General features: G+C 37.3%; 1 protein-coding gene across 2 annotated transcripts in view; it reads right to left on the reverse strand.

The window, feature by feature from the left end:
* NDFIP2 (Nedd4 family interacting protein 2) overlaps positions 1-16,871 on the reverse strand; it is a 69,571-nt gene that overhangs the window by 38,872 nt on the left and 13,828 nt on the right. For both annotated transcript variants that reach the window (XM_034758279.1, XM_034758281.1), the window contains exons 2-3: positions 1,638-1,791; positions 281-414 (exon numbers count right to left, since the gene is read on the reverse strand). In XM_034758279.1, coding sequence (XP_034614170.1) covers positions 281-414; positions 1,638-1,791 — 288 coding nt within the window. The remainder of the gene's footprint in view (positions 1-280; positions 415-1,637; positions 1,792-16,871) is intronic.

Raw genomic sequence — 16,871 nt, forward strand, 5'->3', positions numbered from 1 at the left:
AGAATGTAGCTTTTTAAAGTGATAAGCAAACGGATGTATTTCAAAGAAATGCTCTACAGTTCTATAGCACTTCACATCTTCAGAATGCCTTGCAAATATCTAACTATAATTTAAAAGCTATTTAGCATCCAAAAGACATCTCTCAATAACAATTATTATAAAAAAAGGTTAAAGTGTGGGCCTAAATGCTTTTTAAATCACTACTTTAGAGTACTGTACATTATCAAAATCAACCTGGTTTACAGATTCCCCAAAAGATTTTTAGAGATAGTTCACTTACTCTTTGGGCAGCTTCTGCTGCAGCAGCTGCCATTGCTGCAGCTTTGGCTTTCTCTGCTTCATCGTAAGTAGGAAGAGAGGTAGCTACACTATATGGAGGTGGTACAGGGTAAAATTCATTATGTGTTTCTGTTTCTGTTAAAAAGAAAAAATGAGTTTCATGCTTTGTATCTCAGAAAAATATCAACAAGAACCATAGACTACAGCCATCTTAAAGAATGCGCACTAAAGTAACAGCAAGGCTGGTGACATTTAAACTGTACAGTCATTAATTTCAGTCTCTTTGTTCTACAGCAACTTGACCTATAAGTGTTTACAGACATTGTGAGAAGTTTTTTGGTTTTTTATTTATTTATTTTTTTAAAGAACAGGAAAGAGTGAATCACAAATTTAAAGATGCCTAGTGCTGCAGCTCAAAAGTAATTAATTTAAAGTTTGACCTAGATACTGCAAAAGGGCAAAGAGTTTTGGAACTAAGATTACATTCTGCTAAAAAGCAAATGCAAGTGTTCCACTCATATGCAAATTATTGTATCTGATGGTGGAAGAAGGGTGCAAAGAAACATCCTAAAAGAAGTTTCAGATCCTTTAATAAAAAAAAAAAAAAAAAAAAAATTAGTGAACTGAGGCCTCTCCTGGTCATGTCACATTTCATCAACTACAGAGCCCTGCTGCAAACTGAAGTTGGTCTACCGAGGCAGGACAATTGCTTATTCTTGGAATGGCTCGATTTTGCTAAGTTAGTATGTAAAATATTGCTTTTAAAAAAGTAACATGGACAACAAATTTTGTTTTAGGACATTTTACTTATGTGTACAAAATATTAATACCTTGCAAAGCCAAGCAATATTAACAAGTGTCTAGTACTTGGCTTCCCTTTATACCCCGGCATCAGCATATAACCGGATTCTGCAGCTGATTAAATGACGCCAGCAGAGGTGCTTCTTTTGCAAATACTTCATATGTGTGGACATTTATTCATGGTATCCACATGGGAAATGTATGCATTGTGGCCCTGATCCTGCAAACCTGGGGACTACTCTGAATAAGAGCCAAAGATTGACTGTGGAGTTAAAGTACACAGAACTTCAAAAAAAAATTAAAAAAAATTAAGGGATATCTTGAGCTAATACTACGCTATTTGCACAGTATGGTAATTTAGGCAGTCAGCACAATTCCAAAAGTTGCCTGGGTTTTGGTTTAAAAAAAAAAAAAAAAAACCACACACACACACACACAAAAAAAGAAAAATACGCTACTGAAAAGGCGGCATCATACGCCCCCAAATCAGTAGCTGACTCATGATCCTCTCCAACAGTAATACTACCTAGAGCTGTTATATAATAAAGGAAAAATACCTGAGGTTGCAGCTGCTTCTACAGCAATACTACAATAAGGTGGAGGAGAAACATCTGCTTCAGATAAAGCTGCTGGCTGAGAATTTTGTGCAGTCTCTGTAGAAGTGGATGGCTCCTCAACAGTTGACTCTGGAGGATCATCTTCATTGTGAAGCTTAAAAACACAAAAATTTCAAAACACATTTAGGGAATTCTTTATATACAAGTAAAACGTTGACATTAACCCCTTCAGATGTTACCAAAGAACAGAAATTTAGCACTATTTTTAGCTTATTGGAATAATTTAAAACTTCTGCTAATAAATTCAGGGACTAAGTTAATATACCCAACAGTTAACATTTAATAGACACAAGAGACTTTTATCGAAGTACTTCTAACAGCAACCTTTAAGCAATCACTTCAAAAGTACCTCAAGGTGTTCAGTACAATTCCATTCCATTTTAAAACCTCCTCTGCTATCAAACTGATTCTGATGCTTAAAATGAGTTTCACTGAAACAAAAAGCTTTTTTAAAAAAGTATTGACGATCCTAAACCATTAAAAAATATATGGTATGTATGTGTAGATGAACAAAATGAATCCATTTAAAAATCAAAACAGATGAACAACTCTTACCCTTTCACTGTATTAATCCAAAGGCAAGTAATACACCCTAGTCTGTTTATCTAATTATCTGATATTTGTACCCATGCATGTTCTGTTTTATGGTCTCCTCAACTCGAATTCTGAGACAGTCTATATTCTTATTAAAGCCCCTGCTTCTACCAATAATCTCTTTCCCACATACTTTTATAGTAATCAGTTACGGTATTGCAGGTTTTCTTTTTTTAAACTTTGTGTTTTAGAGATATTTTACAGTGAAGTATACAAGTAAACATGATCTATAGGAGAAGAATTTGGGTAGGCAAGTATACGGATTTAAAAGAAAAATAAAACAAAACCTCATTTGGCATGATGCTGCACTAACACCCTTAAGTACATAAAATCCTCGTGGTTATTTGAGCCAAAACAAATAACCTTCAGAAAATGAAAATCCAATCTAACAAATTCAAAAGAAAGGAGCACAAGCTATGGCAGGTAGAAAGTACTGGTATTAGGAAGGCTCAAAGATTTGAAGAGCAAAAAGCTAAGAAAAGAAAACATATGAAATTAAGCATATGAAGACTAGTGGTTTCTTTGGATTAATAGAATTAAGGAAGATAACTTAAGTTATCTTTTCTGTAATGTCTTTATTTCTTTACATCAACCTTCACTATAAGAGATATTGGTGAGATACCCATCTCAGTCTTACTCTGTTTAAAAAAGAAAAGATAAAGTGCTATTGGAGATTGATATGTCAAAAGAGGAGGTTGTTGAATAAGTTTGGTAACGGATAAAGTCCCCAAACAGATGGCAAACATTTGGAGGAACTTTAAAAATAAAGACAGGTTTCAGAGTAGCAGCCGTGTTAGTCTGTATCCGCAAAAAGAAGAACAGGAGTACTTGTGGCACCTTAGAGACTAACAAATTTATTAGAGCATAAGCTTTCGTGGACTACAGCCCACGTATCCGAAGAAGTGGGCTGTAGTCCACGAAAGCTTATGCTCTAATAAATTTGTTAGTCTCTAAGGTGCCACAAGTACTCCTGTTCTTCTTTTTGCGGATACAGACTAACACGGCTGCTACTCTGAAACCTGTCTTTATTTTTAAAGTTCCTCCAAATGTTTGCCATCTGTTTGGGGACTTTATCCGTTACCAAACTTATTCAACAACCTCCTCTTTTGACATATCAATCTCCAATAGCACTTTATCTTTTCTTTTTTAAACAGAGTAAGACTGAGATGGGTATCTCACCAATATCTCTTATAGTGAAGGTTGATGTAAAGAAATAAAGACATTACAGAAAAGATAACTTAAGTTATCTTCCTTAATTCTATTAATNGCTCTAATAAATTTGTTAGTCTCTAAGGTGCCACAAGTACTCCTGTTTTTTTAAAAATAAAACAGATTACCTAATATGACAGAGAGGACCAAAAAGTTGTAAATATTGTCCCAGTGCCTATCATTTTAAAAAAGGTACTAGGAAATATTGTGGGAAATGACAGACCAATAAACTTAGTTCCACTGCAGATACATTGTTTGAAAAGACAGATACTAAGTAATTATAAAACACCTTGAGAAAAATGATATAAGAAGATAGCATAGTTTCTGTAAAGAAAACAATTCCTCTTTAACCTACTAGAAATCTTTAAATGTTTCACAAAATAAACTATATTTTATCTGCTATTTGGACTTTCAAAAAAGTCTTGGTCAAGAATCCCTCACAAGATGTTATTCAAGGAACTAACTATGCATCAGAGGAGAGGTAAAAATACCATCAGGAAGTGGGTAAAACAGAAAATCAGTAGGAATAAGTGATCAACTTTCATTATGACAAAGGGTTAATACTGGGGTACCACAAGGATCTGTTCCAGGACCTGTAGTATCTTATTACTGATCCAGACGAGTGGATGAATGAACATTAATGTGAAAAATATACAGATAACAAAAAATTATTTCGCTTAGTGAAGACTAGAGAAAACGCTGCGGAACCTCAGAATGACCTAACAATTTAGGCACAGGGGTAGCAAACAAAGACAAAATTCGATCATGACTATCAAGGCAAAGTGGAACAAAAAACAGACTGCACTAATGCAAACTGCTGGGTTCTGAATTAACTATAAGTCTTCAATAAAACACCCAAATGTTTCTTCTGGAGACAGCTCAAGTGTTGGGATGCCGAACATAGGAAATATGTTTTATAGAAGCTGATGGTACACCTTCATTTGGAATATCATCTGCAGTTCTGGCTACCCTATCTCAAAAAAGAACAAAAATAGAAGGGGTCCAAAAGAAAGATGGCAAAGAAAGAGACAAGGAAAAAGTCCCATATGAAGAGGCTGAAAAGACTGCAGCTGTTTAGTGTAGTGAGGAGGCATAACAGAGGTAAACAAAATAATTCTTTGATCATTCAACACATTTACCTTCTCTTGTATTACAAAAGCAAGGGGTCATTCTATGAAATGGAGAAACAAGTTATATAAGGCAACACTTAAATAAGCAATACCTATGGAACTCATTGCCACAAGATATGATGGAGGCCAGAGCTTAGTATGATCAAAAAGATCAGCCAGTTATGTTGGACAGAAAATCAGAAGGGATATAACCACCCCCACGGTCCAAGACATGAACCAATCTTTAACTGATGACGATTAGGAAGAAGTCCAAGTCTACAGGTTTTTCCATGATCCTTCACCACAGGATTTCTTGGGCCTTCTCTGAAGCACCTGATGCGATCATTGGCAGACACAGTATCCTCCTGGACTAAATGATCTGATATGGTATGCCAATTCCTCTTTCGGCTATGTCACTACATTCTGATAAGCTGATATTTAATAGTAACATTTTCAAAAAAATACATCAGGATACTGCTTTAAAACAGTATTCTGATTTATGCCATTCCATTAAGAGAAAACAGATTTTGTTTATTTTTGCCATCATAACAAGTGAATTGCTGCCAAGTAGTTAAGAAGACTTTATGTGCTAACCACTGTGTGTCAAGGAGGCTCCTACGACTAATTGAACAACTTGAGGAAAAACTCTCTCAGTTACCAGATTTTTTTCATGCATTTTAAGTACAGGTTTCGAACAGTAGTATGTTCCTCTCTTTTCATGTTTACAATTTTCTGTTAGTTAAAGGCACCAGAAAATAGAACATCTTTTTGTTTTCCTAACCTTAATTCAGTTTGCCATCTCTAGCACAAATCAATTTGCTTGACAGCAGTTAACTGACATTCTATGGCAGGTCACATACTTATCAAGATATCTTGCTGACTGTACAAAGCTTTACTGTTAAACAGAGCATGCCTCTATCAGCAGGTTTAGTTTCCCCTTGAATTATTTATGCCTGACTATATGATGCCTGATTTCCCATCCCCCTTTCAAAGCTGCCACACGCTGCCGGCTCAGGAGGCATCAAGGTCACATTACATGAACTAAATTCTTTGGATTTCTAAATGGGTCTTGAGTTAGGTATAACAATGATTCTTCTGAAATCAAAGGTTCAAAGACATATGGAGATCACTGGAGAACAAACAATACAGTCCAAATCATTCATTTCTATCACACACAATTTTTAAACACAAATAGTTTATTTTTTCTGAATAATTGTAAGTTATGTTATAAAGAATTTGTATCTCAGACAACTTAAAATTATCAGACATACTCAATTCCAGGACAGGCTGTTTTTTCAGTGGCAGAATCTGCAATTCTTTCAGTTCTTTTCAATCTTTTAGGATGAAAAGCACTATATAAAATGCATGATAGGACTATTACCTGTGATTTTCACACTTCACTTCTGATTACCATAACCATGTGTCTTTAAAAAGAAGACAACACTGCATCTCCTTCTATAGTTTATTCCCTAACTGAAGTACTCATTTTCTATTTGTGACACATCATTTCCACAGCAACCAGATGTGATGTCAAATGATGTACGACTTCAAATAGAACATTAAACTCACAATATGGCATCTGCTTACTCCTGCAAAAGTCTTCGGAGTGGGGGATGAAGGAAGAAGAGGAAATGGCTGCAGGTGGCCTGCTTTCCCCCCCTCCCCCGCTCCATTATATTTCTAAATCTAAATACAAACCAAAAAAATCTGTATCATATACTCTGTCTATACCTTTCATTTTACCTTCAGAAGGTTGTGTGTGTTTTGCATAAATCTCATTACTTGCGTAAGTTGAGTCTGCCTCTCCTCTGTTGTAATGCTGACTGACTGCTGAAAGAACAACTCAGTTGAATAAGGATCTCATTCAAATATGTCGAAGTCTCAGCTTGTTGAAATAGTGGTGACATTTTGCTGATCTCTTTAAGCACAGTTACATCCCATGACAGTCAAAAATGCAAAGAAACTATACGAGAGAATTGCACGTATCCTGTGACACATTCAGCCCAGTTCATCCCTGTTACTTCACTAGAGCTTGCAGTTACTACAGAGATGAATTTCGTCATTGACATTTATTGGTTTCCAGTCACTTAACATATTTTTGCTATCTTCATAACTAATCATGCAGCCATACAGGATGTGGTTGTCACTTGTCAACCCTTTCCTCAAACTATCTGCGTCTATGTGATTTCAAACATTATTTTGTTATTGTCATAATGTAATACTGTATTTTACCACCTTTGCTAATCTCATGGAGTAGTGGCTTAAAACTGGATTGGCCAACTCTGGTGCATTTTGGCCACAATAAGCTACTAAATACAAACAATTAAAAATAAGATACGGATAATGAGACTATCCTCTTACACTAGATAAATTTTATCCTAAGGGATACTGTGCCATATAACAGTACCAACGACCTTCACATAGGAAATGCTTTATAAGAAATAATTCTCTTTCAAGACAGTCACCACAAAACAGTCTTTCCGAGAGTCTTTTTGGGCTCTTCGGTCTAGCAGACAAAAGGTTTAATAAAATCTAATGGCTGGAAGTTGAAACTACATCAATTGAGACTAGAAATAAGGTGTACATTTTTAACAGTGAGAATAGTTAGCCACAAACAGTTTACCGATTCTCCATCACTGGCAACTTTTAAGTCAAGAATGGATTTGTTTTAAAGAAACATATTTTAGTTCAAATAGGAAGTAATTCAGGGAGTTCTATGGCCTGTGTTGTACAAGAGGTTAGAGCAGGTGATCATAACTATCCCTTCTGGCCTTGAAATCTATGAAGCTCCACAGCAACAGCTGCCAACATCAACCAGAACAGCAACTATAGAATTGGGTTCATCTGTCCTACCTTCTTCCTTGTGGACTCCCATGAGACCTTGACTGGGACCTAGATTCCCACCTCCCATCAAGCACTACCCCCTTTTACTATGGTATCACCCAGCGCAGACAAACCCTTCAGCTTCATGGTTTCAAGCACAATGGGTAACATCTAAACAAAAACTGGGACAGACTTCCAAGTCTGGGCGGGCAGACAGACACTCAAGCCAGTCTGCTAAAAATAGCAGTGTGATCACAGCAGCATCAGCTAACTACCTAAGTACATATCCATGATACCAGGGGAATTTGCACCCAGATGGCTCTCCTGAGCTGCCGCTTGTACCACTATGGCCACAATGCTGTATTCAGCATACTAGCTGGAGCAGAGCTAGCGTATCGGTCTACCCATGATGGGAAACACCCTTCCAGCTGCAGTGTAGACTATCCCTAACTGACAGGAGTTAGGAAGAAACCTCCCCCTTCGATAGTTTATTTCATAACTGTCCAATGCACTTCTTTCTGAAACATCTAGTACTGTCTACTGTTAGAGACCCCCGGTCTGTTCTACTATGGCAAATCCTATATTCTCATAGTTGTTCTGTTACCAAAGAGAACAATCCAGTATCCAGGGATGTTGGTCTTGGACCTTTCCAAAGCACTAATTCCCTACTAATACACTGATCAAAGAGATCTTTGATAGCTAAAGCATTTCAACAAGTACAGAAAAAACCCTTCACCAAAGCACATCAGCTCCTGCCAAGTTGGTGCATTCACTGCTTTGTGCATATGTATCATGCAACAAAATTACTAAATAAAAAGTTGCAAAGTGTATTAAGATGTGTAAAACTGATAGACAATCTTTTGGTTCTGGGAGCAGAACTACTAGCTTCAAATGGTTGATGCAAGTTTTCCCCTGATCCCCTCCCCTATCATTCTACAAGTATTTGCCATTACTTATATCTGGATTTGGTATGCCTGTGCTGACAGTTTGTTTTTTGTTTTTTAGATACTGCTCTGACGGAGGGTATCAGTAGTAGCCAGTACCATTATACCATCATAGGTGCAGTGTCTACACAAGCAAGGAAACAGAACAGAAAGCCAGTGCTAGTATTCCACAGCTATGTAGAAATACCAAATGCGTCAGCTAAGTAAGTATTAGGTGCCACAGAAACTTATCTGTTCTATATACTCCAAAGGGATATTTGACTGAATATGGCTGAAAGTGTGTTGCAACAAAAGCTTTTCTGCTGAAATTAAGTAAATTTCACACAAACAACAGGTGTCACATTGTGATATGCTGTCCTAAAAATCCACGGGGTGTATTAGCACTTAGACAGGGAGAAAAACCATGAAAATAAATTTCAGACATACTCAAATAAGGAGACCCCAATGTCTGTGTGTTTAATAACAATTAAATGTATATCCCATTTTATCCATCCATAAAAGGGGGGGGGGGGAGAGAAAGTCAATATTTAGAAGTAAAGGTCATGTACCCATTCCTTTTTTAAGGTTACTTACCCCTCCTCACAAATACTTTTGCATATCAACATTCAAAATGGATTTTCAGAAAACAATATTTCTAGTCTGAATGACAAGGGCAAATATCTTTAGTTACCATTATTTTTTTTCTCTTTTCTAACTGTTCCCTTTCCTCTCCTTCATTTTACTCAGAATGTCTCTTTCCTAGCCATTATAGTTAGTCAATGTTAACTCTCAATTGCACCAAAATTCCAATTTTCAAATATCAAACATATCAATATGTTGCTGGGTATCTATCAAGAAATATATAATATATAATTGTCAGACCAATAACTATTCTTTATTGCAAATTCATTCCCATGACCATAATCAATAAATCTGTCAGAGTCAAACAGTAAGCCACTATTTTTAATCATTTATATTAAAAAAGGCTGTTTGTGCTGAAACGTCTCATATTTTAATCTGTCTGAAGAAATATTTCTGGTAAATTTGTGGAGTTATGCTGCAATTAAAAAAAGTTAAAACAAGCTTGCTTTAAAAAAAAAAAAAAGCAGCATTTTATGTTTTCCAGTTAACACAAAATTCACCACCTAGTTGGAACTCAATGAGGGCATATGCCTTTGACAGGTAGAAAATCTGGATAAAATTAAGAAAAATAATTATAAATACCAACTCATTTTAGATGCAGGAGTTCCACATTAAAAAATAATTATGTTTGCCAGTAAGCATCTCTATGGTGCCGGGGTTCAAAATTTCTTTTAGGCTATTACAAGTAAACTTTTGTAAAATCAATTATCTTGGCGGGGGGGGGGGGGGGTACAAAACTTTTGTAAAATCTGGGGGGTGTATGGTAGCTTAAGACTGGGGAACACAGATACTTTGGGCTAAAAACAATTTTGAAACACCTGGAGTTTGCAAGAGACAGGGTTTGCCTGTATGGGCTTCATTAGTAGCAAACTTTATAGTTAATATTGAGTTCCAGGTTCTATTTTAAACTCGACTTATTTTCCCCCCATCCAAATTAATTTGGGCTGAAGTTTTCAGTGTCTCATCTCAGCCAAAAAATGAAGTATTTATTAAGTTTCAGCAAAATTCCCAGAAATGGTGGGGAAAAATACACAGGAGACTTTTTTTCCCCACATCATCTAGGTGGCCTTTTGCTTAAGACAATGAGGGATGATATCCAATGTCAAATTTGATTTATTTCATATTCCTCACACAGGATGGAGAAAGAATCCAAGTCTGATTAAAAGTTGGTTCATTATTTTAAAATTTCATACACACTTTAAAATGTGTAAGTCTGTACATTACAGCCTTTTCCATGCATTTGGAACAGGGACCTGAAATTGAGTCCTCCACTTCCCAAATGACAACAGAATGTGTGTTTCCAGCCAGGGCAATTTAGAACCTATTCAGGATTTCCAATCGTTTGTATGTATTATCAACGTCTGAAAATTTACCTGACTCTCCTAGTTAGCCCAAGAACTGTGCCTACTGGCCAGGATGAAAAATATTTAAGCAGTCAAGACCCTTGCAATTTAAAGGAATAAAATTGTGCACCATTTCTTCAGGGGTTTTCAAACTGGGGGTTGGGACCACTCAGGGGGTGATGAGGTTATTACATGGGGGGTTGCAAGCTGTCAACCTACACCCCAAATTCCGCTTTGCTTCCAGCATTTATAATGGTCTTAAATATATTAAGAAATGTTTTTAATTTGTAAGGGGGGGTTGCTCTCAGAGGCTTGCTATGTGATAGGGGTCACCAGTACAAAATTTGAGAACCACTGTTGCATACTGTATTTAATGCTAACTGTCAAACTTTTTATTTAGTAACTTAAAAGTGTAACTTATTATATTTCTCATTTTTGTTATCCCCTCTTTTCCATTGTGGCTTCACTCCTCTATTCCCTTCTTTCCTGAAACAGATCTTGGAATCTCTCCCCCTCTCTTTTCCATAGTGTCTGTTTCTTTCTCTATCTCCTCCTCTTTATAGCTATCTTCTCTCCCCCCCCCACCCCGTCTTACTGTATTGTCTACTTCTCTCCACTTTTCACTCTCAAATCTCTCAATACTTTACTTTTTAACTCGTTCTGTACTCTCTTCCACCTGCCCCCTCACATGTCTTCACATTCATCTACTCAAACATATGCATTTAATGTTTTACCACTCTCCAAACAACCTGAAGACTAAACCTGCTATTCTGTGAGAAATACAAAATATTGGGATCTTTAGTCTCCAGCATTGGTCCCCACATAAGAAGCCAACTCCCCTCCCCTCTTAAGTTCCCTCTAAGCCGCACAGCCATGCAGCAAGCTGTCAAGGGCCGCGCAGATGCACCTCTCCCCCAGTCCCGGGCTGCTACGGTAAGAGAGGGCGGGAGGGAGTGCAAGTCCTCTCTCCCCTCTGCAACCCCTGGGGCAGCCTGCACCCCAAACTCCTCATCCCTGGCTCTACCCCAGAGCCCGCACCCTCACCCCAAACCCCTCATCTCAGGCCCCACCCCAGAGCCCGCTCCCCCAGCCAGAGCCCTCATCTTCCCACACTCCAACCCCCAGCCCTGAGCCCCCTCCCACACACCCAAACTGCCCAGTGCCTGCCCAATTCGGACAGCCCCTGAGGCAGCACCGGCCGCTGCAGAAGTCATGGAAAGTATTCTGTGACAGACACACAGCCTTCGACATTTGTAAACAAATCCTCCTTATGCTCTTCAGTGGATCATCTTTGCTGCCTGAAGGTTGGGTTCCCTGAGCAGAACTTCCTGCTACTCCCAACTCCAGCTTACAGCTACCATGTGTGTTCATATATAATGGTGGTTCTCAACCTATTTACCATTGTAGGCTGCATATGCAGCTCTCTCTGTGTAATGTGGGTGGCATCCACACAATATATATACTACCTGTATGCCAATGAGGTCACATGGACTGTAGCTGTGTGCTGATTTGGCTGCAAGTGGCCCGCGAGCTGCAGATTGAGAACCAATGATATACAAGAACACCTCATATATGCATGCACACAGCTCAACTTTTTGCTAATCTTTGCATACGCAAACTAACCGAGAGGAGGAACTGTTTTTATAAAATGGTCTGTAGATGTTTCAGTATACAGAGTAATAAGGTGGACATTAGATGTAAATTACATATGCGATAAAAATGTACTTTTATTATTTTAAAATTTGATGTGTATATATATTAGCTTAAATCACATGCAAATTTATAACATTTAAATCTTAAATTCTATTATTTAACATGCTAACTTTGAAATTAAAACTACTTATAGAAAAGGTACCTTCCTGAAGCTGCCTTGTGTATGCTTGCTGATGTACACAGAAATAATTGTATGAAGCTATTGCTTAAGGGAAAAAAGGCAAACTGAATTAGCTTCCACCATTCAATTTTCTGACTTTTCAATTACTTGTGTTTCTCGGTTCAATACTTACCAGTAATAGGTAGTTGACTACAGTTACATTGCATGTAGCTTTGTGAGTCTGCTGTGACCTGTACAAAGTACAGCCCTTTCCTAGATCAGAATTGTATGCAACGGTGTGTCAAAGATCAGACTCTTCCTTAAAATAAATCTGAAATGAAGTGTGATGACATGGAGATGCTTTTGAATAGTTTAAGATCTGATATGTAACCTAATTACTGAAATAGACTAACTTATTCTACTGCCCCAATATGTTTATTATTCACCTATAATGCTTGAATGTAATGGGGACTGTTTAGGGAGGCAAATCAATTGCTCCTCAGATAAGAATATCGCAGCACACACTTGAAAGACAACAGGCGAAACTACCGACTTCCACAATCCTATGTCCTGTCTCCAGCAAATAAACGAGATCAAAAGGATACTGACCAGCTAAAAGCCCTCTGACAATAGGGGGGTGATTGTCAGTTGCCAGGGGCTGGAAGCTGTCAGTGACCTCAGACAGCCACATCTCCTGCAGAAGTGTAAACAAGCCTGAGCCTTCCCCAGTTCCAGGGAATGGTAAGCCTTCGAAAGAAGCAAGCATGCAGGCAGAGTGTTTATTGTTTTAAAATGTTTTCACTGAGATATTTTTGTTCTAAGTAAATAATATTTTACTTTGAGAAGGATGTTTGGTCACTAGTTACCACTGTCATTGCTGCCAGAGGAAACAGATTTTAGGTGCTGGGCAAACGTCAGACCAGCAGAGGCAATCACAATTGATACCCAGAGGACTACTCCCAGAACCCAGTACAAGAGTGGGGGAAATCACATGATTCTATCCTGAGAAAGGTGACAGCTAGCAGCCTGACGAAGTACACTCAAGGAGACCAAAAGCAGTCAGAGGTGTGGTTAGCCTAGGAACTGTGACAATCAGTAATGCTAGGAGTACGCGGACTAATGAAGATAACTTTAGTAATGCCTATGCAATAATAAATGTTTGTAACGTTAACTTTAAAAGCCACATATCATTAGACCATTCTATAAGTTCAAAAAAGGCTTCATTTAAAATTATTAAATTATATTCAAGAACTGATTCCACATTCCATAGTGTTCTCATTTAGAAAAAAGTGTTGAGACACCAAAGAGCATATTAGAGACCTTTGAAATGCTCACCAATTTCTTAATTTTATTCTAAGAACTACAGGACTAGAGTACACAACACTACAGTGAGCCCACCATTCAAGACATTTGGAGAAAAATACACTAGTGTCATGGGAACACCTGTTCTCACTTTCAGGTGACATTGTAAACAAGAAGCAGGCAACAGTATCTCCCATAAATGTAAACAAAATTGTTTGTTTTGTTTTTGAGTACAGTTACGTAAAACTTTAGAGCCTACAAGTCCACTCAGTCCTACTTCTTGTTCAGTCATTTGCTAAGACAATGTAATAACAAAATTCTACATTTGTAAGTTACACTTTCACGATAAAGGGATTGTAATACAGTACTTGGACGTGAATTGAAAAATACTCTCTCTTTAGTTTATCATTTTTACAGTGTAAATATTTGTAATAAATATAAAGTGAGCACTGTACACTTTGTATTGTGTTGTAATGGAAATCAACATATTTCAAAAAGTAGAAAAACTATACAAAAATATGTAATAAATTTTGCAAAAAGAACAGGTACTTATGGCACCTTAGATACTAACAAATTTACTTGAGCATAAGCCCACGAAAGCTTATGCTCAAATAAATTTGTTAGTTTCTAAGGTGCCACAAGTACTCCTGTTCTTTTTGCGGATACAGACTAACACGGCTGCTACTCTGAAACCTGTAATAAATTTCAATTGGTATTCGATTGCTTAACAGTGCGATTAATAGAGATTAACTTTTTTAATCACGATTAATTTTTTTTAGTTAACTGCAATTAATGGACAGCTCTAGTCAAAACATTAGTATTTCACTGCCCTGAAACATTAATTCCAGCATGTGATGACAGGCTATGAACACTTAAGAAGTGACTTAATACCTCCTTAGTACCACTTCTCTTTTCCTGCTAAACCCATGCTTAAAATGATACCTTTATAAAACACACCAAAAAAAAAAAAAAAAAAAAAAAAACACACACACTTTTGGGAGGTGAACATGCCAATTATTATTAAATATACTAATGACTTCCAAAACCCTGTTAATAATCTGCTCTGGCACACTAAAAATTGTGACATATATTGTACATCAACCTTGCAAAAGGGTCACAAAATCTACTCATCCAGCTTTTAGCACCGGAGAGAGACCAAATAGTATTTTTAAAAAATGCCTGTCAAAAAAAGAAATTAAATATACTACTGAGTGAGGAAGTGAAATTTTGCAAGAACGCTGCACATAGCCTTGTTCTGATTAAGACTGAACAGCTTAATAGTTCCTTAAGCTCACTCTCTTTACTTTCACTCAATTTCTGTGAGTAATCAATAGGACCACTCATAAAGTTAAGATACTCATAAGGCTGGTAGAACAGGCCTTGGACAGGTAAGCATGGGGAGTGGGGAGAGGAAGGAAGGGTTTTTTTTTTTTTTTTTTTTTTTGAAGTGGTCTGCTGGCTTGACTTTTATTTTCCTTAAAATGCATTCACAAATTTTTATTGTGATCCAATTTCTCTAGTGGTATACTGCTTGCAGTAAGACCATTATTCTACTTTATGAATAAATGTAGTATTATTCTATTACAAATATTAATGGCGTTACATAATTATATTTAATATATTTGTAGAAATATTTATTCACTATATAATCTGTGATTTACAAATAAAAAAGGAGACAGGTCTCCGGCAACCTAAAATGACACAAAAAGAGAGGAATGGGATTGCAAACAGAAACAAATTGACAGATTTTTGCACATCTTGTTAGGTCCATAACATTCAAAGTTAGTGTTTCATTTTTCTAAATCAGAGTCTTTGCCTGTCCCACAAAGACCTGCACGAAAGACTGTGATATGGGGTGAGCTAAGACAGAGCAAGGGTTGAGTCACTTGCTGCTTCCACTGTTAATTTATAGAGGTGTAGTCCCATTTCAGATATGGGATTAGTAAAGTAAATAGAAGTTAATTTATTTGCCAATGTTCACACAAATCCACTAACCACAAATCCAACCAGGGAAATCAAATTTGTGTCCATTTTCACATTTATGAAACGGAAATAGCAGCACTTATTTCTAGGTTTAAAAAGCACTTTATAAAGTAGCACTAATAAGTAGCATCATTTTACAGGTGAGAGGAAAAGATTTAAAAGAGAAAAATTAAGTGACCTGTCCAAGCTTGCATGCACATGGCAAAGTGCAATATTTAAAATGTGCAATCAATGACATTCACTACACAGCTAAGTTTGCTCACCCCACATGCACAACATAGCATACTTTCACTCAAATATTGATTAGATGGCCTGTTGATTTCACACCCAGTGGTTATGCCTATTGCCAAGTTTTTCTAAAACAGTTTAAAAGTTGAGTACAGATTTAGGGGTAGAGTGTGAAACTCCTAATTATCTTGTCAGAAAATCATTGGAACTTGCACACCTAAATGACTTAGGCATTTCTGAGAATCTCACTTAAGGGCCTAATTTTAGACCTCTATTTTTTTAAATTCTTGCCCTCAATCCCTGGTTTTCCCCCTCCAAATCTGGAAAACACAGAGTTCATGACAGTCTGCATTTACATTGTGTTTTTTCAACTGAAGATTTAAGAGCATTGCAACACTAGCCACCACATCTTTCAAATATCAAGGCCAAGCACAGAGATGCAATACTTTTTTGTTTGAGATATTAGCGCATAATGGAGCAGACTTGGATCTACCACATCAGAAACCCTGGGTGTAGTCTCAATTCTCCCCAAAACTTCCTTTAACCTTGGGCCACCTCTATCCTCAGTTATTCATCTGCAAAGCATAGATGACATTATATTTGTCTTAGAGGTGTGAGGCCTTGCTAAATATGGGCTGTGAGCATTCAGCTTTATGAAACCCAGTTACGTTTGTAACTCATGTTCTAGGCTCTGAGCCAGGAGAACGCCTTTCCTTATACTGCTTCAATTGCAGTTTCTTACCCCCACGCCATTTTGGTGGGGAAAGTAGCTGTGCAGAATCATTTTCCCTAGATTTGTTCTCTCAATGCTCTCTCTCTCTCTTCTCCCCCCACCCCGCAAGGCACGAATGCAAGTCTCAACACTAGTGGTGCTTCTTTCACTCAGCACAGAGAAATGCACAACTCTGCCCATGAACTTCCCATGGTTGGCTCTGCACATGTACACATGTCCCAAGAACCTCACTACCAACTTGCAAGGAGGTTACAGCAATCTTCTGATTTTGGTATGTACATTCAGGTTCACCAAAGAATACCATGTGAAGTCTCAAATGAAATCCAGTGTGTCACTGGTTATTCATATTATTGTGAAATGTATGTACAAATGCTATGTAAGGAATTATGTATATATACTGAAAATACGACCTTAAAGTCTGTTTTAAAGGTATTAGTCACCAGCAAAGGTGCCAAACAGGTTCTATCAGACA

The sequence above is a fragment of the Trachemys scripta genome, chromosome 1 (assembly GCF_013100865.1).
Source record: "Trachemys scripta elegans isolate TJP31775 chromosome 1, CAS_Tse_1.0, whole genome shotgun sequence".
In the NCBI taxonomy this organism is placed as follows: domain Eukaryota; kingdom Metazoa; phylum Chordata; order Testudines; family Emydidae; genus Trachemys; species Trachemys scripta.